Below are 21,516 nucleotides of genomic sequence, written 5' to 3' on the forward strand. Positions count from 1 at the left end.
ATGCTGTGGTGTACAGTAAGGCGTCAAAGTCGGGCAACTGTCGAAGAATACAAAGCGATATGAAAAATGCAATAAGCATGCGAAGATTGTGGTAGGAGAGGTGAATGGCTGACTTCAGTTTATTGGGAGAATTATGCGGAAAAGAGAACACATATAGGAAAATAGTGCAATCTGTTTTTGAGTACTGCTCAAGTGTTTGGGATCTGAACCAGGTGAGATTAAATGAAGACATCAAAGCAATTCAGAGGCGAGCTGCTAGATTTGTTACTGGTAAGTTCGAACAATAAGCAAGCGTTAAAGTGATGCTTCGTGAACTCAAATGAGAATCCCTGGAGGGAGGGCGATGTTCTTTTTGAAGAACACTATTGAGAAAATTTAGAGAACCCGCATCTGAAGCTGACTGCAGAATGATTTTGCTGCCTCCAACATACACTGCACATAAGGACCACGAATATACAAGAAATTAGGGCATGTAAGGACCATGAAGTACCCTCTGCCACTTCCTGTATGGTGGATTGGGGAGTATCAATGTATGTGTAGTATCTCACTTCAACAACGATAATATCCTCAGCAATTCACAATTTGGATTCCACAAGAGTTGTTCCACTGAGAGTGCATTTACATGTTCGCTCACCAAATTTTACAAGCATTAAATAAAGAAATATCACAAGATGATATTTTCTGTGACCTATGTAAGGCATTTGACTGTGTGAATCACAATATCCTCTAAGATAAATTTACGTTCTACGATACTGATGGTATAGTCAACCAATGGATGTCATATTTCTAAACAAAAGAATGCAGAAAGTTGTCTTAGTAATTCTACCTATGTAGTCCAGGGACATTACTCTAACTGGGGAGAAATCATGTATGAAGTTCCCCAAGGATCAATCTTTGGTCTGCTACTGCCCTCATATATGTAAACGATCTTCCATCAATATACAACAAGGAGTAGCTCTTTTTTTTTCCAGATGATACTAGTATTACAACCAACCCAAGCATACACACAGAAAGAGAAGAAAAGGTACACAAGGTTTTGAAAAGTACTGTTGACTGGTTTTCTGCAAATGGTCTCAACCCTCAATTTTAAAAAGACACAAAATATTCAGTTCCTCACAGCTAGGGATACCACACCTATGATAAGCGTAACACATAGTGAAGAAATAATATATAGCATGGAAACTTCAAAATTTTAGGTGTCCATATGTTTATAATTTAAACGGGAAAAAGCACATTTTGAAATTCTGGAAACAATTTAGTCCAACAACATTTTCATTTAGAATCACTGCAAATCTTGGGAAAAGGCTGATCCTAAGGCGACAATATTGTGCATATTTTCATTCAATAATATCATATGGAATAATGTTCTGGGGTAACAAATCTTAAGACTGGAAGTCCTCATTGCTCAAAAACATGCTGTATGAATAATATGTGGTGCTTACTGTCGATCATCTTGTAGACATCTGTTTAAGGAGTTTAGCTTGGGTAGCTCATATGGTGGAGCACTTGCTCGTGAAAGGCAAAGATCCTGAGTTAAAGTCTCAGTCCGGCACACAGTTTTAATCTGCCAGGAAGTTTCATGTCGGCGCACACTCCACTGCAGAGTGAAAATCTCATTCTGGAAACATCTCCCAGGCCATGGCTAAGCCATGTCTCCGCAATACCCTTTCTTCCGGGAATGCTAGTTCTGCAAGGTTCACAGAAGAGCTTCTGTGAAGTTTGGAAGGTAGGAGACGAGGTACTGGCAGAATTGGAGCTGTGACGGTGGGTCACGAGTCGTGCTTGGGTAGCTCAGATGGTTGGTTGATTGGTTGGTTGGTTGGTTTGGGGAAGGAGACCAGACAGCGTGGTCATCAGTCTCATCGGATTAGGGAAGGATGGGGAAGGAAGTCGGCCGTGCCCTTTCAGAGGAACCATCCCGGCATTTGCCTGGAGTGATTTAGGGAAATCACAGCTCAGATGGTAGAGGACTTGCCTGTGAAAGGCAAAGGTCGTGAGTTCGAGTCTCGGTCCGGCACACAGTTTTAATCTGCCAGGAAGTTTCATTCTGACTACTGCTTCACAGTGTATTTATTCCACAATGGAATTTCTAGTAAATAATCCACAGCAGTTCAAGACAAAAAATTACACAGTGTATGTGCAGACAAGAAAAAAAAAGCCAGACTTTTTTGGATTTCCCAGTTAAAAATACACTTTACCCCGGGTGAAAATACTCAGCTTCTGAAGCACTGAAATAAAGATTGAGGCAAACTTTTGTCAGCCAATCATAGCTCATTTCACGTGATTTCGCCAGCCAATAACAGCAGATATTTAGAGCATATGACATGTATACAGGCAGCCAACAGCAACATCACTGTTAAGTGGCGTGAACACACAAACAGAAATAGTTTATGGTTTAAATTAATACACACACAGTATAACAACAAGAAAAGCTAAGCTTTCACACATCATATTGTCAAAAAAGTTTTGCTGATTTTTTCCAAGATTGTGGTTAGGGAGGATCCTGAGAGTACCAGCTTAAATTGCAGCAGCTGAATATTTCTGACAAGCACAATTATAAATTTCACTGCTGTTCACTGAATATTTCATGGGTTACTTGGCTGAATATGTTACATCGAGCATTTCGAATTTTACATAATAAAGCCAATTATGTGTGAAATTAATCAAGAATTCACTTCACACTTTTTTTTTTTTTTTTGAAGGATAATTATACTTTTTGCCATCATTATTGCACAATTCATAATCTGTGAAAGAACTAAAATGAGTGTGAAAAGCTAACCTTGAAACTTCGTCTTTTTTAGCGTGTGCTACCTTTTTAAGATATATCAAACACAAATGTGCCAGTAAAATTTTATGTAAGGGCATAAAGGCTGGTCTTCAGAGGCCAAAATTTCTCTAAGTGGTCGGTCCTCAGTGTTAGGTTTTGAATGAGAGACTAACAACCCATGTTTCAAGACATTCATAGCACATTCTCACTCATAACATAATTCATCTTGTGGGTAAGGAAGATTATTTTGAAAGTAATGCTTCTGAAACTGCCATTCACACTATTTTCCTGCAGTCTGTTAGAAATGTAAATGGTTGTGAACTCATGCTCATAGAAAAGAGGCAGTCAAAATTACAAATTTAGTTCCATGAAAAACAATGAAAAATTTCTGGAATTCTAAAAAAAATTCTGAGTTTTTTCCAGATTTCCCGGGGCGCATACACACTGGGCAATACCAGAAGGAAATGAAATTCATTACTCCACATTAAGATTGTTTTTAGCACAAAAAAGGGTGCACAATGCTGCAACTAAAATTTCTGTTAACTTACCCAGTGATATAAAATGCCCGACAGACACCAAAGCAAAATTTGAAAACAAACTGAAACAGTTCTTCCTCCTATTCCTAGAAAAACTCAAATGGAGTTAATTTAGTTCCATTTTGATGGGCATATACAAATTACGAGCTAACTTTAAACTGATTGTGAATTGCACTCTGGAGAAGTATATGCTGAGTAGGTGAGTTAAACACAGGAAAGATCCTCCGTGATTTAATAACAAAATTCATAAAAATCGTGAGGAAGCAGAGAATGTTGCACTATCAGTTCAAAAAAGACTGCGGAATGTCAACAGGGAAAAAAAAAAAAATTGCTGAAACATAAATCAATTTCCACTATCATTCCCTAGTGAAAAATCTTGCCAAAAACCGAAGAAAATTCTGGTGTTACTTAAAATTATTAAGCATGGTGAAGGCTTCTATCTAGGCCCTTGTTAACCAGTCTGGTGGGGCAATAGAAGACAGCAAAAAGAAAGCTGAAGTTTTAAATTTTGCATTTAAGAAATCATTCACACAGAAGGATCATACAAACATACCGTCGCTTGACCGTCACAGGGACTCCTCTATGAAGAACATAGTAATAGGCATCCCAGGTGTAGAGAAGCAACTGTAAGAGTTGAAAACAAATAAGTTGCCAAGTCCAGATGGAATCCTAGTTCAGTTTCACAGTGAGTACTCAAGAGCAATGGTCCCTTACTTAGCTGGCATTTATGCCAAAATTCTCACCCATTAGAAAGTCTGAAGCATCTGCAAAAAGCACAGGTGACTCCTGCGTATCTGCAGACTGTTAACAAGCTCCGAGCACACGGAATAGATTCCCAAATATGCGAGTGGCTTGAAGACTCCTTAAGTCATCAAATGTTGCTCTTGATGGCAAGTGTTCATCAGAGACAGGGGTATCATTAGGAGTGGCCCAAAGAAGATTGATAGAACTGCTCTTGTTCTGCATATACATAGATAATCTGATGATATGGGAAACTATCACCAATGAGTCATTGTAGAAGGATACACACCAATGAGTCATTGTAGAAGGATACCGAATTTCTATTTTGTGTGATGAATAGCAGCTTGCTCAAAAATGTGGGAAAAATATAAGTTAACGCAGATCAGTACAAACAAAAATCTTGTAATGTTCAAATACAGTATTCATGTCAATTAAATATCTAGGCACAAAGTTACAAACCAATATGAAATGTAATGAGAACATAAGGACAGTAGAGGGAATGTGAATGGTCAACTTTGGTTTACTGGAACAATTTTGGGAAAGTTTAACTCATCTATAAAGGAGACCACACTAGTGTGACACATTCTTGAGTACTGCTTGAGTGTTTGGGATCCCACCAGGTCAGATTAAAGGAAGACATCTAAAGAATTCAGATGCCTGTTGCTAGATTTGTTACTGGTATGTTTGATCACCACATGAGGATTATGGAAAAGCTTCATTAAGTTACATGGGAATCCCTGGTGGGAATATGACTGTCTAGAATAATCCTACTGCCACCAACGTACATTTCACTTAAGGACCACCAAGACACGGTAAGAGAAATCACTGCTTATACAGAGGGACATAGACTGTTGTTTTACCCTCACTCCATTTGTAAGCGAAACAGGAAAGGAAAGGAAAAGTATGGTACACCATACAGCTGGGATGCGGAGTATGAATGTAGATGTGTGGAGAGATGACGGTTACATAGGAGGTTTCTGGCTGTGTATTGCAGGAAACTAACAACTATCAGTCCTTAGCAACATGACCTTTAATAACATATCTTGAACTAAAAAGCAACTCACACTAACCAGGTGTTACATGCTGTGTTGCTGCTACAAGTACTGCTGCAAACAACAACAACAACAACAACAATTTCAAACAAAAAGTGGCATAGTTGTAAAAATTACATATCCACAAGAAGTTTCACTTGAATTGCTATAGCTATCCAATATAGATTTTCCATACTCTCCCTCTGTTGCTCTAAGAGGTGGCAGATACTGTGAAAATTCTTTGTACCATCTTTGTCAAAATCCAAGATAATGCTACACCTCCACATATGACTTCGTAAGCAAAGTTGCATCAAAGAAAATGGATAAATAAAAGTTCTGAGGAACAGTAAAGAGTAGAATCTCATACATACATACTGTGTTAAACTGGCACAGAGAAAATGTACACGAGATTACAGAGGTGAACAGATGTAAACAGACATATGCTGCTTTCAATACCAAATAACTGAAGTAAAGTAAAGTAAATGTGTGCACCTTGCCACAGTACTCTCTCAACAGCATACTCTTCCTAACTCAGAATATGATGTTCTACCTAGGGATCTGATGTGTATTCGATTTTTTGTATGGATGCAGCACTGTACCAACCCAGTAATCAATCAATATGTAACTTACTTATGAAAATAACTTTATTTGAAACAAACACACATTGTTTTCAGTACAGTAAAATTACAAATTATTGCAGGCACTGGTGACTTGCTCTGGGTCATTTGTTTATTTACAATAAAGCAATGCATGAATAATGAAATTATGTCTGTGTTAAGTATTAAAGGAAGCAGAAGAAATTCAAGTACTGTGTCACAAGTACAAAAGACATGGTGATAGGCAAAATTGTGAAATAAACAAGCAAGATTACACACACTGAGGTGAAAAAAGTCATGGGATAGTGATATCAACATATACAGATGGTGTACACAAGGTATAAAAGGGCAGTGCATTGGCAGAGCTGTCATTTGTACTTAGGTGATTCATATGAAAAGGTTTTCCTTACATGATCATAGCCACACGACAGGAATTAACAGACTTTAAACGCGGAATGGTAGTTGGGGCTAGACACATGGGACAATCCATTTAGAAAATCGTTAGGTAATCCACTATTCAGAGATCCACAGCGAAAAGAGTTTGCCAAGAATACCAAATTTCAGGCATTACCTCTCATCGTGGACAAAGGAGTGGCAGCAGAATTTGCAAAGAGTTGTCAGTGCTAACAGAGAAGCAACACTGCATGAAATATCCACAGAAATCAATGTTGGACGTATGACAAATGTATCCGTTATGACAATGTGGCAAAATTTGGCGTTAATTGGTCAGGGCAGCAGAGATTGATGCAAGTGTCTTTGCTAATAGAACGACATCCCCTGCGGCACCTTTCCTGGGCTTGTGACCATATTGGCTGGCCCCTGGAAGACTGGAAAACCATGACCTGGTCAGATAAGTCCCAGTTTCAGTTGGTAACAGGTAACGGTGTGGTTCGAGTGTGGCACATAGCTCATGAAGCCATGGACCCAAGTTGTCAACAAAGCACTGTGCAAGCTGGTGGTGGCTCCACAGTGCTGTGGGTTGTGTTTACATGGAATGGACTGGGTCCTTTGGTCCAACTGAACTGATCATTGACTGGAAATAGTTATGTTCAGATGCTTGGAGATCATTTGCAGCCATTCATGTACTTCACAGTCACAAACAACAATGAAATTTTTATGGGCAAAGGTGCACCATCATCGGGCCATAATTATTCATAGGTTTGAAGAACATTCTGGACAATTTAAGCAATGATTTGGCCACCCAGATCACCTGACATGAATCCCATCAAACATTTATGGGACATAATCAAGAGGGCAGTACATGCACAAAATCCTAGATATTTTCACAATTATGGACGGCTATAGAGACAGTATGGCTCAATATTTCTGCAGCGGACTTTCAACGACTTGTTGAGTCATGTCATCTCGAGTTGCTGCAGTACACTGGGCAAAAGGATGTCTGACACGATATTAGGAGGTATCCTCTGACTGTTGTCACCTCGGTTCATTTCTATGGAAGAAATAGCAATACATGTAGGCTTCACATGGAAAAAAAATGTGACTCTGTGACACAGGACTCAGTCAAAATCAACCAATGAACTGACAGGGAAAATTAGTTACTATTTGATATCCCATCATCAGTGAAATCTTCTGATATATGAGAAGTGCAAAAGGCAACGGCCTCCAGCTTCCCATTAAATCAATTCCACCATTGTACAGAAATGATATTACAAAACTGGAAAGTCCAAAAAAGAGTCCAGAGGCTGAGGGAGAAGGGGATGGACAACACTGTCAGATCTTATTCCCAATTCACTTTACTTCACGTATAAAGTGTAACCATTAAGGTAACATCTATGCTCCACAGTTGTCATGTTTACAAACTCCATTGAACTACAGTGCACGCGAATGACCACTACTAAACTGGCTGAACACATGAATGAAGAAAGATGAACTATCCCCCTTGACGAAATCCAGTGGCCAGCTGTTAAGCATGTTCAACAGCATAATGTAAAAGAGCTGAGTGCCTGCTATACATCAAGGACGATTTGCATCCTCCCACCCGGCACTAGTTTCTTTTAACTACAAAGGTGGGTAGATACTCTCAGTCTGTCACTCCACTGGACCTAACCTCCATTAACAGCACCCTCTTTTTCACCATTGCTTATTATCTGTAGTTTTATCCCCCATTTTTTCGTTTCTTATCTTTTTCCCCTTTCTTCCTATTATTTTAATTGAATAATTCTTTCAATGTTTCTTTTTCTTCCTCTTTTAATCTACCTCTACTACTCACTCTGCTCATGCTACCCTCTCTGACCTAAACAATGCTTACCAACGTATGTAACACCTGATCTTTTTGACGCATCTGTCTCCACCTCAGACTCCTCCTGTATTTGTCTGTGTGACCTGCTTCCCCTTTCAACCCTTCCCCTACCAAGCCCTGTTTCATTTCCTCTTGAAAGTTAGTATTCTTTAACATTTTTCTATTACAAATACTAGGAATTTTGCTCTCCTGAAAATAAGAGTTGGCCAGTCATTCTGTCTCCTTGTAATTAAAAAAAAAATTGTGTAATAGATATCTGGAGCCATGCTTCAAATGGCACTGGAAAGCAAATATCACAGTCTGAAATCATAAAGAGCACCACAGCCTGCAAATAATAAATACAGAAGGAAGAAATTTGCAGATGACAGAATGGAAATCTCACATCAGCAACCTGAAGTAGATTAGAAACTTTAAACAGAAACCAGTACCCTGGTGAATGATGTCATAAGGATAATGAAACAACTAGTAACTCATGAGCCCCTGTAATGGTAGCATTGCAGCAGTACTGTTAAAGGCCATGTTGTTGGCAACAGAAACATTATTATGACAATAAATTAGAAAAAGTTAGCAGCTACAAATGGCCAAGGTAACATAAATAATTTATCTTTATTCTCATTTCAGAGCAAAGAGATTTGAAGGACTGTTGAAACAATTCCATAGTGTATGTAAAATTCTCCTGAAAATCATTACCCAATGTTTGAGGACCATGATTGCAAGAAATGCCAGAGAACAGCCTAGACTTTGCCAAGTACTAAGAACAAGATACCAAATTTTATGCATTCAAGGAATAAAAAGAGAAACACAGAAAAATAAATTTAAAAAATCTGATGTGTTTCAATAATTATCTAAGGGGTACATGGAAAGTACCTCAGACATACCCAGGGAAATAATGGGGGAATTCCCACGGTCTGCAGTTTCCATTACTGAAGCATTGATGTAAGGCTGATTAGAATGAGAAACACACAATGGCATTCCTCAGTGCTGACAATACCCATAATTTCTGTAATTCTTCAGGCTTTCCTGGTAATCTGTTGACATGCTGAATAATCGGGAACTCTGCTGGATGTTTCTCATTGTGGACGGAACACCTGATGTGGTGTGGATCGGTTATGGAATGCCCAGCAAGAAACAGAAGTGGAGTCTGAGGAAACAGGCATGTGACAGAGCACCAGACATTACACATCGGCTTTGTCACATCTCAGATAATGAACATGACCCCCAGAGGACAGCCTGGCTGAGCCCTGCGTAAATGGCAGTTGGAACACCGGTGACCAGAGAGGATTGGCGGGTGTGGACCATGGACGGAACACTCGATGCAGTGCAGACCGATTTTGGAGCACCCAGCACCATTTAGGCATAAATACTGGACTCGACCCATCCAAGGACAATTCCCACTTGAAGAAGACAGCAAGTTACACCATCGAAATATCATGCGAGAACAACACGAACATCCAGCAGAGAATCCAATTATTCAACATGTCACCATAATTTTTATTAATACTGAGATAATTTAATGGGGAAAGGAAGCCTATCTATCATTTGTGAGGAGTTTAACACTGTGAGATGTACTTATTCAAGGCATGACAGATTTCCAGTTTATCTCAGACCACAGATAAAGGAATGAAACTATCCCTGTGTATGAAATATGACAATATAGATTTTACCAACACTGATAATCAAGTTTTATCTGCAAATGTCACAAAAATTCTTAGTGAGAGCAATTCCCTTTTGTACAAAAATATCTGTGCACAAACCAGCTACTCATGACGAAGTTCAAGATACATTTAATTTATATTCACATTCCACAAAACTGATGTTGGGTGACTTCAATCAGCACAGCTTTTCTTGGGGCTATATGGAGACATAGAAATGGAGAGAACCTAAAATGCTTTACTGCACTGCCAGGTCTTAAACTACTTCACAACCAAAAATGATCTCCATTCTGAAATAGCACTATTTACAGACAAGGTTAAAACCCACACCATGTTTTCTGTCAATGACCACATATTGCAAGCGAAAAAGAACATTGCAGAGCCACTGCCACAAACCCAACACAGAACCATCAACTGCATCACAGAAGCAATCATTAAACTTTAAACTGTCCTTTTCAAAACACGGATCAACTTCAAGTAAGTAAAGTGGGACAATTATGCCGAGGATTTTGACAAGAAAATAGGAAACTTCAGTTTACCTTGGGAAAAATCTGAAGACTTTGTTGAAATGGGGAAGGTAATTCAATGCAGACATATCCAAAGGAGTTGCGCAGCAAACTATATACTAACCTTGACAAAGACTCCAAGTACATACGCAATAAATATAAACGTCTCTCTCAAACAGATCCCTTCTTGAAAGGTGGAGGACAGGTAGGAGAAAAATCCCTGCAAGTCATATGATTTGTAGGGGAGAGAGAGATATGGTGCAAACTTTTGTTAGAGCTTCCACCCAAGACAAAACAGCCAGCAAACCTGAAGGAGACTTAAGAACCTTAACAAAGATTCTAATGTTAGCCCTATGTAACAAATCAGCTCATCAGCTGTTGCTTCTGTTGTCATCATTGTAGTCTTCAGTCTGAACCCTGCTTTGATTCGGCCCTCCACACTACTCTATCCTGTGCAAGTCTCATCTCTGCATAGCTACTGAAACCTACACCAATTTTAACCTGTTTAATGTATTCAAGCCTTGGTCTCCCTCCGCAATTTTTATCATCCCCCAACCCCCCATCCCCCACCCCCAAATACCAAATTGATGAATCCTTAATACCTGAGGATGTGTCCTGTCCATAGATCTCTTAAATGGTGAAGGTAAAAGTTGGCACAGGAAAGATAAAACAGAATATCTTTCCCTGACCATAAAAATAACCCCCTAAATTCTAAGGCCCATGTCCTCTACTACTAGCTTCATAATAAAATTTGAGCTGCAGATGTACAGCATGGTTTTATTGCCTACATAATGTAAGGAATCTTGACAAAATGCATTCTCATCAGACACGACACATTGTAACTTGCAAACACACGCTAGTTCTGATCGAAGTGATGTTTCTTTTTAGGAACGAATCATTGTTGCATTCATACCATTCCTAACAGCTTCATAATGCCGGCAATTTTCAAACTATGTGGGATTGAGATTAGCCCAGTGTGTTGAAATTTTGTCTGTTTCATACTGGTCCCTCATCCTTTTTAGAACAGTTATATGGTTAACACATGTTTCAGAAGAGATTCTATCAGCCATAAGCAGTCCATCAACTATGACACAGCTCTCACCTCCACATCCAAACTGGCAGGTCTTCCAGGCTGTGGCTTACCACATGGTATAGTGTTTTGGGAAGCTAACGGATGCTAATTCTAGCATTTTTCACACACTATTTTTATCAGAGGTAAGGTTGCAACAACACTGTCTGAAAATTACAATACATGCAAAGTTTCAAAGTGATCAATTTCTCAGTCACACATTTCTCAAAGTGTAATTTACATCAGTCACATTAAACTAGTTTAAATTGCATTTTTTGCAGTTACTGTGTTTGGAGACCAGTCACCAGCTTGCAGTGCATTTGAATTAATCTTCTCTACTTACCACTGACATGAAAGCACCATTATGGTTTGAGACAGGGAAAAGGATTCTAGCAAATAGATCTGAGAAAATATCCAAAAGCCCTACGTTGTCTAATTAGTGCTTGCAATGCATCATCAGTGGGGAAGATCAACAAGAAATATTAATGTACGCAGTGTTTCAGAAAGATTAACTTGACTATATCTTCTACATGAACAAAGATAAAAATATTTCCACTTGTGCATAAAATTATTAATATAGTTGGTGGTGGTGGTTGTGGTGGTGGTGGTGGCAGTAGTAGTAGTAGTAGTAGTAGTAGTAGTAGTAGAGGGATTAGTAAGTTGCTAGTTCATGTGGTTGTCATTAGAGGACATCCTGGTGCAACTAGCTTGACCTTTCATTATCCATACTCATACCCGGACGTGTTGGAGATCTGGATTTTTCCACAACAGAGAGAACATCCCAGAAATTTCATTTTTGAACAGACTGGAGCACCACCACATTGGTATCTGCACTGTAGGACCATTTATTAACAACGATCTGTCTCAATGATGGATCAGCCATATCGGGGATGGACTCCGCATTGGCACCTTTGGCCACCAAGGTCACTTGATCTCCCTATGTGTGGTTTTGAGTGTGAGTGTGTGTGTGTGTGTGTGTGTGTGTGTGTGTGTGTGGGTGGTGGGGGGGGGGGGGGGAGGTTAGGAAGGGGGTTTCAGAGACTGTGTCTATGTGCCTCTCCCTACAATAACTTTGAGTGAACTGTTACATCCCAAAGCAATAGCACTGACTGCACCAACTCCAGCCGTGCTCACAAACATATGGGACAAATCTGACTATGGTCTGGATATTGAGCATTAGTGAAAGTTAAATGAAAACTTTGATCCTAAACATAATTATAAAAAGTATCCCAACATTGTATGTAAAAGGTTTACCTTTGTAAACTCTGTTAGTTCTTTTGGGGATGGAGGGGGGGGGGGGGGGGGGGGAGAATTTTGTTACCCTATGTTCAAGTTAAAATCTATACCAAGTTACCACCTTCACTCAAATAGTCTTGTGAAATAAAATGAATCATTTGAAACACCTAGTATTTATCAGCTTGAAAAAAAAAGTGTATTTTGTGTGTGTGTGTGTGTGTGTGTGTGTGTGTGTGTCTCCATTCAACAGTGAGCATGCATGTCCTATATTTATAGTTACAAAATTACAATGACTATTAATGGCATTACACTGAAGACTATTGAAGAATATTATATTACATTGCACACACCACACAACTTTTATTTCTCAACGGGGGAAGTAAATACCATTCATTGCATTTCTTCAATTTTTTTCTCCGCAAGGTGTCCTCCTTGTTATGCAAAATAGTGATATGCAGCATTGTAATTAATATGGTTATTTTTACTTTTACACAATAGGCAAGAAAGGCTTTAAATAATGGCCACCAAGTATAGTTATGAGTTTTATGAACAGAAAAGGTTCTTACAGAAATGGTTTCCAGGTCCTGCATAGTGATGTCCCTTATAGGCTGCAAACAGCCCAGGATTGATTCCAATCTGTACCAATGGAAAAGAGTTGATATAATGTGCTGAATGTGTAAATAAAGAAGAAAGTCCTACTGATATACACTGCAGGAAGATTACTCAGCAGAACATCTTCATTCGTAAACTACAGAACAAAAAGGAAGCTTGTATGTCAGGAAAAAAAGACATTTAACAAACATATTTACACATGAATTCATATTGACATACATATTATGTGAAACAAAATAATAACTTATATCAGAGTTCAGACTGAACTCTTACTTCCCATGTTTCATAAAAGAGCTGAATTAAATTAATCTTTCAATCACCTTAAAAAACAGAACAGTGGTAAGCCATTTACTAACAAACACAATTAAAAATGTCCAGCAATAGATATCATGCACTGCAACACATATTCAGTATGTAACAGAAACACATAAAAAAATCTTTAATGTTACCACAGAAACTATGCTGTCATATTCTCATAGCTGCCTCAAATCATCTAACGCACATTAAAATGTGACTACTGTTATTACCAAAAAGATTTGTTTTGGTGCAAGCTGAAGCTAGATGTGGGTAGTTATTCAATATATGAATGGAACAATAACTAAATATCAGTGGTGTACTTAAATATATCAAATGTGTTTTTTTAAGAAAAAATGTGTAAAGCTTTTGTACAAAGTTATAGTGTAACTGCTGACTGTCCATGTGCTACACAATATTTTATACACGTGATAATCTTTTACATTGTTTCAGCACTGCCAATTTTATCATCTTAATGTTTTATAGAAGTTAAACTTTAAAACAAGCCATCATACACCATGGTAGACAAGAGAAGTTGAAAAAAAACTGTATATAATTTAAATCAGTAAACTGTCTGCATGCCAGAGCTGTGAAAACCGTAGCCTTTAATTTTTTACTTTTTCAAAAAATGCTATTTATTTGTTTTGTATAATATAGGAGAAAGATCATAAAAAAATTGAGAATTTTCTGATTATCAATACCCATTACATAAAAAGAGTAACAAGCTTTAACAATCTTTTTGTGAGCAATGCTGATCTTCAAAATGATCAAATTTTTATTACCTTATAACAACCTGCCGTACATCAAGTGTGGAGGGGGGCATGGTGATAGAATAATAATTTTTCACTTACCTTATAACTGATGCTACAATGTGCAGGAAACAGCTTTAACAATCAGCGTCTCACATTAACGCACTTTCGAATGGCAATGCAATGACACACAAAGCAAAAATAATAAGCAGAAACCAAATATTCCGAGACATGCAAAAAATTTATTATATATAAAAGGATGCCCATATAAGTGGAATTCACACTATAATTTTCAGGGTGTAAGGGGAAGACTGCATGGACCAGCGAAACACCTCCATGTGATGCACATCATTCATTAGAGGGTGTGTCATCCTTTCTGATGTAATACTTCTATGCAACCAGTCTGTGTGACAACACTGCAGAATATCCAAGACATTAGGTACGGAATTTCAAATATTACAAGAATAATCTTCTCATCTGTGAGAGATTCCATATTTCTTATGGAACAATGTACGAAACTGTACATGGAGATCAGAAGTGTAAAAATGTGAGTGATGTGAAGAGGAAAATTAAGCACAATAGCTAAACAATGGTGGCACTTGCACAGTAACCTCTTAGTGGTGCTTCATACAAGGAGGACAAATGTCAACTTTCTTCAAAATGTGTCATATTCTTTGTAATAAGCACTAGACACTACCATTGGACTGTGTGTTCTAATTAGTCAGACTCTACATATAGCTCTAGCAGTGTTATACAGAAAATAAGGCAGATGAGGAAACAACTTGATGACACATGCAAGAGAGAAATAACAGTCCATCTAACAACCGTGGATTTGGACACTGACGATCTATGTCAGAAGACAGTTGAAGAATTAGCTTGAAAATACTGCATAAGGTAATGGTTCAAATTTAAGAAATGTATATCTTACTCAACCCATGCAAGTTTTCAGTGTGTTTCTGAAGTAATCAACCACACAGCCAGAGAATGACGACATGCCTTGACCACTTTAGTATTACATTACATTACAGAAAGATTTTTTAGTCCTGTCACTTATGTTGGGTAAAATTTAGCGCAGTAATTCTATACTTCCTGCATACTTAACTTATTGTCCAACATAAAGATATTTACTCTTAATCTTTAGTAAAACTTTAATTCATAATTATGAACCTTGAACATGAAGATAGCCTTTTGTAAACTTAAGACCTGATTTGTTTCATAATTAATTGTTTTGTATTTGGTTTATATGAAACACATAAATGTCTTCAAAATCAGCTAGAATAATACTTCAGTTATAAATGTCTACAAGGGACTAAAGAATGACAACTAATGTAAAATAACAGCACTGTTACTGTACTATGTTAAAATTCATACAACACCGGTTATCATAAATCTGAAACTGACTTTAATGCTCAAGGAATGCATGCAGAAACCAAATCAATTTTATACTGGTACAAGAAAGATACAGGAATGGAATCAATAAGGAGCACACATTACCAGGTGTAGATATTAATAGCGACCACAACTAACTTATGGCAGAAATAGAAATAAGAATGAAAAAACTGAAGAAGTTGACCATGGTGAAGAAGTGAGATCTAAAGAAGATAAGATCCAACAAAGAACAAATTAAAGAAATGCTATCACTTGAGTTTCTAAACATATTACGAGACAAAGAACCTCCTGATAATGTCATTGAGTACTGGATATGCTGAAAGAAGGAATCATTAAAGCAGGACAGCAAAATATAGGATATGTAAATGGGGAAAAAAACATGGGTCACAGAAGAAATGATTTCCAAGATGGAGAGAAGAAAATTTAAAAACAAGAACACTGAAGATGCAAGAAAGATGTACTGAAGGTTAAATAATGAACTGCGAAGAGAAACAGCAGGCTTGGAAAAAATGGCTAAAAGAGGAATGTTATGCAAATGAAGAACTGGACAGGAAGGGAAGATACGACTTACTATACAACAGAGTGAAGATTATGACATGGGATAAAAACAGAGCAGGAAGTGATACTATGGAAATTTTGAGTAAAGACGAAGAAGTAGTGTACAATGATCATGATGATGTCCTCCAGAGATGGGAAGAATATCTAAATGAGCTATATTACACAGATTGCAAACCAGAAACTCTGGAACTTGAATCACTCAACAGTGTAAGTGATGACGAGAAAGGACTAACCATCATAATGGAAGAAGTAAAGTCTGCCATAGCTGCAATGAAAAATGGCAAAGCAGTAGGTACAGATACAATACTGGGAGACATATTAAAATACTTGAACCAAGATGGAATAAGAGAAATATTGAGGTTATGTAATAAAATATATGACAGTGGTGAATGGCCTGAGGACTTTCTGAAAGCAGTAATGATTCCATTACCAAAAAAAAAACAATAAGCCAAGAAATGCAGTGAGCACAGGACAATCAGCCTCATTTCACATGCAACCAAAGCAATGCTAAGAATAATTAATATGAGACTTGAAAAAGTAATTGAGGAGAACCTTGGCGAGGAGCAGTTTGGCTTTAGATGGAATATGGGCACCAGAGATGCAATAGGGCTCCTATGAATCTTCGGAGAAAGGTTTATTGAAGAAGGAAGAGACCTCTATATGTGCTTCATCAATCTAGAAAACACATTTGACAATGTGGCTTGGGACAAGCTGGCGACTATAATGAGAGAGAAGAGAGTGGACTGGAAAACCAGAAGACTTGTACACTCATTATATCTGAATCAAAAAGCCTAAGTTAAAGTGAGAGGAGAAAGCACAAACTGGATCGGACTAGGAAAAGGAGTGAGACAAGGATGCTGTCTATCACCTACCCTTTTCAACCTCTACTTAGAAAATATGATTGACCAATGCTCATTACATGACAAAGGAGTAGAAATTGGAGGAAGAAGTGTAGGGTGTTTGAAGTCTGCTGATGACATGGTCCTTCTAGCCACAGGGGAAAAAGAATTACAGGATTTAGTGGACACCATTGAAGCTAACTGAAAAAATTATGGAATGAAAATTAACACAAAGAAAACAAAAGTATTGGCATTAGGAGGAAATAAAGAAATAAAAATTATGCTGAATGGAGAAATATTAGGACAGATGCAAAATTTTAAGTATCTTGGAAGCAGGACAGTCACCAACTGGAAGTGCAGCACAGAAATTAAAACAAGGATAGCAATGGCAAAAGAGGCATTTTATAAGAAAAGGAGAATTTTATGCAGCAGTCTTGACAGAGAACTGAGGAAAAGACTCATAAAATGTTTTGTATGGAGTGTTCTTCTGTATGGTGCTGAAACATTGACTTTGAGGAAGAAAAACAGAGAAAGGCTGGAGGCTTTTGAGATGTGGACATGGCGGAGGATGGAAAGAATAAGTTGGTTGGACAGAGTAAAAATGAAGAGGTACTGAGAAGAGTGGGAGAGAAAAGACAATTACTAGATGTAATAAAAATAAGCAAAAGAAATTGGATTGGGCATATATTAAGAAAGAATGATGGACTAATAAAAACAGTTTTAGAAGGTTATGTAGATGGGAAAAGGAAGTGAGGAAGGAAGAGATTTCAGATACTGGATGACATGATGGATGGTACAACATACAGCAGCCTTAAGAAGGAAGTAATGGATTGCAAAAAATGGAGAGGCAAAGGACTTGCTAATATAGCAGAAAACTACTGATGATGATGAATGTATTTTATTTTGATGTGTTAATGCCTCATATGTGGATATCTGAGCAGATGTATGTTTCATATAACAATAATAACAATACTGTCAAACAGTAATACATAACATGGAGATACAACCCTCAACAATTTCTAAGAAACAACAGACACTCGCTATAGAACGTCTGACCAATGATAGTAAAAGGAAATGTAGAGAGCGGGACATGACAACTGAAGCAAATCCTGTGCACAGATGCTCTGTATGCAATCGACAGCTCATGCAGTACTGTCTCTGATGAAGGTTGTTGTAGAACCAATTTGTGCAGCATTCCATGTGGTGTGGTAATGTGAATGCAAGACATAATTTGAGTGCTTACTATTGTGGGTGAACAGTTGATCACCCAAGGCCAATTCTTACAGGTAAGGTTTTATTTTTCTTGCCAACAGGAACAGCATTTTTATGCTTACACTGCTCAACATGCTGAACAAGGAATGCTCGCCAATGAAGCACAGTGATGGCAGATGAGCAGTTGGATGGCTCGAAGACAGTCTAAGTGTCACTACTGTGGCCACAGTAATGAGTGTGTCCAGAAGTGTCATCTCATGATTAAAAAAGACTGATGAAGGTGGAAATGCTATGCAAGAGCATGCAGGTGGTTGCAGATAGACAACCACACCACAAGAGGATTGATACCTAGCCCTAGTGGTGATAAAGAACACACATCTCACTCTCAGCAGTGTGCTGCAGACCTAGCAACTGCTTCCAGTCCATGTCTCCGTCAGAAACATTGTGTGGCAGTTAAATCATGCTGGTTTGTCTGCTCAGAAGCCTGTTAAATGACTCCCACTTCAGCCAAGTCATCGTCGAGAAAAAGTTTGTTGGTGTAGGAAGCATGTTGGTTGGGGTCAACAACAGTGATGCAAAGTGACATTCTCCAATGAATCCCGCTCCAATGTAGCAAGTGATTGTGGCCACCTGTTAGTGTGGGGAGTGATGGGGAACATGTTACACACTACAGAATGTTGATGAATGTCACTGGTATGACCTAGGCATTATGGCATGGGCAGGCATTATGTACAATGACTGAACACTACTATACATCTTTGTGCAAGGTACCGTTACAACACAACAGCATTTCAGGGAGTTTAATCTGGATCATGTCCGTCTCTTTAGGGTTGCAGCAAGCCCCAACTTTCTGTCTATGGATGACAATGCCCGCCCACCCAGGACCGCCGAGGTGTTGGACACATTGGAAAGTGAAGACATTGAACGTATAGAATGGCCTTCACACTCCATGAACCTAAACCCTATAAAGAATGCCCAGGATGTTATTGGTAGATTTGTTTCTCAATAAATACCCCTTTCCCAAACTGTGCAAGAACTGAAAACCACACTGAGAGAGGACTGGAACAATGTCCCCCAAAGCTTGCTTAACAGCTTGGTAGCCAGCATAAATAACAGGTGTTAAATGTGCATTAATGCCCAAGAGGGCATATTCCTTACTGAAAGTCTAATACTGAACTTCATGTTGGCCTGACCTGTGTCAAACATGAACATTATAAATATTTGTTGTTATACTTTCCAAAGTGGTGAAATCTGTACCATTTTTCATTATAAATATACTACTCCACCTCTATTACATATGCTACTATGTTTCATGTCCATCATTACCATTGATTATTTCTGTCCAACAATGTATCTGTTCCTTAGCAACTGTCAAGCAGTGTTATTTATGGAACATGGAAATTGAGTAAATACCTAACACAGAAGCTGCAAATATTTGACTGCTCCATGAACATGTGAAGTAATTGTGAAGCCTCCAACAAATATCATGATTGCTAACTGTGTGCCAATGGATATCAAACCATATGGGCCATTGAAGAAATACTTTCAGTCTGACACAGACTGCATACCTTACATAAAGGTGGCTATACACTCTGCTAAAATAGTTCTACCAACAGAGTATTTCATAAACTCCTGTTTCAATGGCAGAATGTGCTGAGAAATACTCGTGGAGATGAGGGATCAGTCTGTATGTTATTGTTTCTTCCAATGCATTAAAGAAATAAAGAATGTGTAACGTTGCCACATCCCTGTACATTATTTTGTACCTTTTTTCAGCCTTAACACAGTTAAGGGAAAACAAAAATTATCATAACTAATACACAAAGAACACAAGCACAACAGGAAACAGATATTTTAATTCAGATTTTGAAACTAAGCAAAGATGGAGAAGGGAAATAATATGCAATGAAAGCATTTTTTGAAGTATTAGTATGCATGTACTAATTCAGAATCCATGGAATGGCATGCATATATTAAGAATGTTATTAGGTGACCTTATAGAAAGACATTAACAATCATTGGGACACATGCTTTCCTCACCTTTCATTCACTGGTCAAATATTACCTACCCTATTAGTCATCTGTTCTTCAAATGAAGTAGTCGTCTCTCTTCTTTGTAATGAAGGTGGCAACAGATTCAAAATTCTGTATTAGTACTATTATTTTCCCCCTTTCAGTGCATATGCAATAACTACTGTTTTACATGTCTGGTTTAAGCCACTTTACATTTCTTAATTCCTTGAAGAACAGAACAAAAACCTCGTACAATTAAATAAGATTGAATAATCACACAAGCGTTGAGTGTTCATCAAGTGACATCTGGTACTAAATTGATTAATTTGATAATCATTTGTTGGGCAGCAGCTAGTACAGTTAACACAATCAGCAGCTATAGGGTGTCCCACTCAAAAGAAGCCCTATAAACGTGTAGCAATTAACTTAAATTTGTGACATTTGACATGGCAACATTGCACTCTGCAACATCGTTTGACACAACAGTGTGTTTCTGCCTGCTGCTGTGGTTGGAGCTCAGTGTTCAGTGTTTAGTGACAATGTAGTGCTGTTCTGTCGAAGAGCACGTGTTTCTTGTAAAACAATATTGGATTACTTGAACCATTAAGACATGTCAACGAATGTTTGTTGAACAGCTTGGTGAGCAGCATTTACCGTTTATTTGTTTGTTTATTTATTCTCCTTTAGGGTGCAAAACCAACTGGGGTCATACACGCCCAAGTCAGAACTATAGAACACAAAGACAGAGAGGAGTCTAAAAACCGGCTATACATCAGTCCCAATGGACATAAGAAAAGACAGCGAAAAGCAGGGACACGGAGAAAGGGCTGAAAAAGACATCACACAGAAATGGAGGTCCAAAACTGAGAATTAAATGGCCTTTGCCATATTGCTTTGGCGGATAAAAAGTAAAATGCGAATGACAGCCCACACAATATTTGCTAAAACAGCTGAAACTCAGACGGCAAACCCAAGCGGGAATGCAAACAGTTAAAAAATGGGTATTCCATCAGGAAGTAGAGGACAGTTAAATGGGTGCAATGTGTATAAAGTGGTGGGGTAGCACCACTTATCAAATGACAATGGCTAAAAAGGCAGTGCCCAATACGCAACCTAGTTAAAATGACCTCCTCCCGGCTGAAGGGCCGAGAGGAGGTAGTCCAAGCCACTGGGAGAGGCTTAATAAGCTGGAGCTTATTCCCATGAAGGAGGGACCAGTGGCAATGCCACCTCCTGACAGACGACAACACTGAGATCATCAGACGGAATATAGGATTGAGTGGGCTGATGATGATTGGTTTGTGGGGCGCTCAACTGCGCTGTCATCAGCGCCCATACAAAGTCCCAATTTGAACACAATCCAATTGGGCCACTCTCAAGGATGATGATGATGATGATGATGAAATGATGAGGACAACACAAACACTCAAACTCCAGGCAGAGAAAATCCCCCAAC

The 21,516-nt window shown here is 38.3% G+C and overlaps 1 protein-coding gene across 2 annotated transcripts in view; it reads right to left on the bottom strand.

Moving 5' to 3' along the window:
- Positions 1 to 21,516, bottom strand: part of LOC126184925 (uncharacterized) — a 207,762-nt gene that overhangs the window by 88,419 nt on the left and 97,827 nt on the right. For both annotated transcript variants that reach the window (XM_049927597.1, XM_049927596.1), the window contains exon 4: positions 12,961 to 13,030. In XM_049927597.1, coding sequence (XP_049783554.1) covers positions 12,961 to 13,030 — 70 coding nt within the window. The remainder of the gene's footprint in view (positions 1 to 12,960; positions 13,031 to 21,516) is intronic.

Source organism: Schistocerca cancellata, chromosome 4, assembly GCF_023864275.1.
Source record: "Schistocerca cancellata isolate TAMUIC-IGC-003103 chromosome 4, iqSchCanc2.1, whole genome shotgun sequence".
NCBI lineage: Eukaryota > Metazoa > Arthropoda > Insecta > Orthoptera > Acrididae > Schistocerca > Schistocerca cancellata.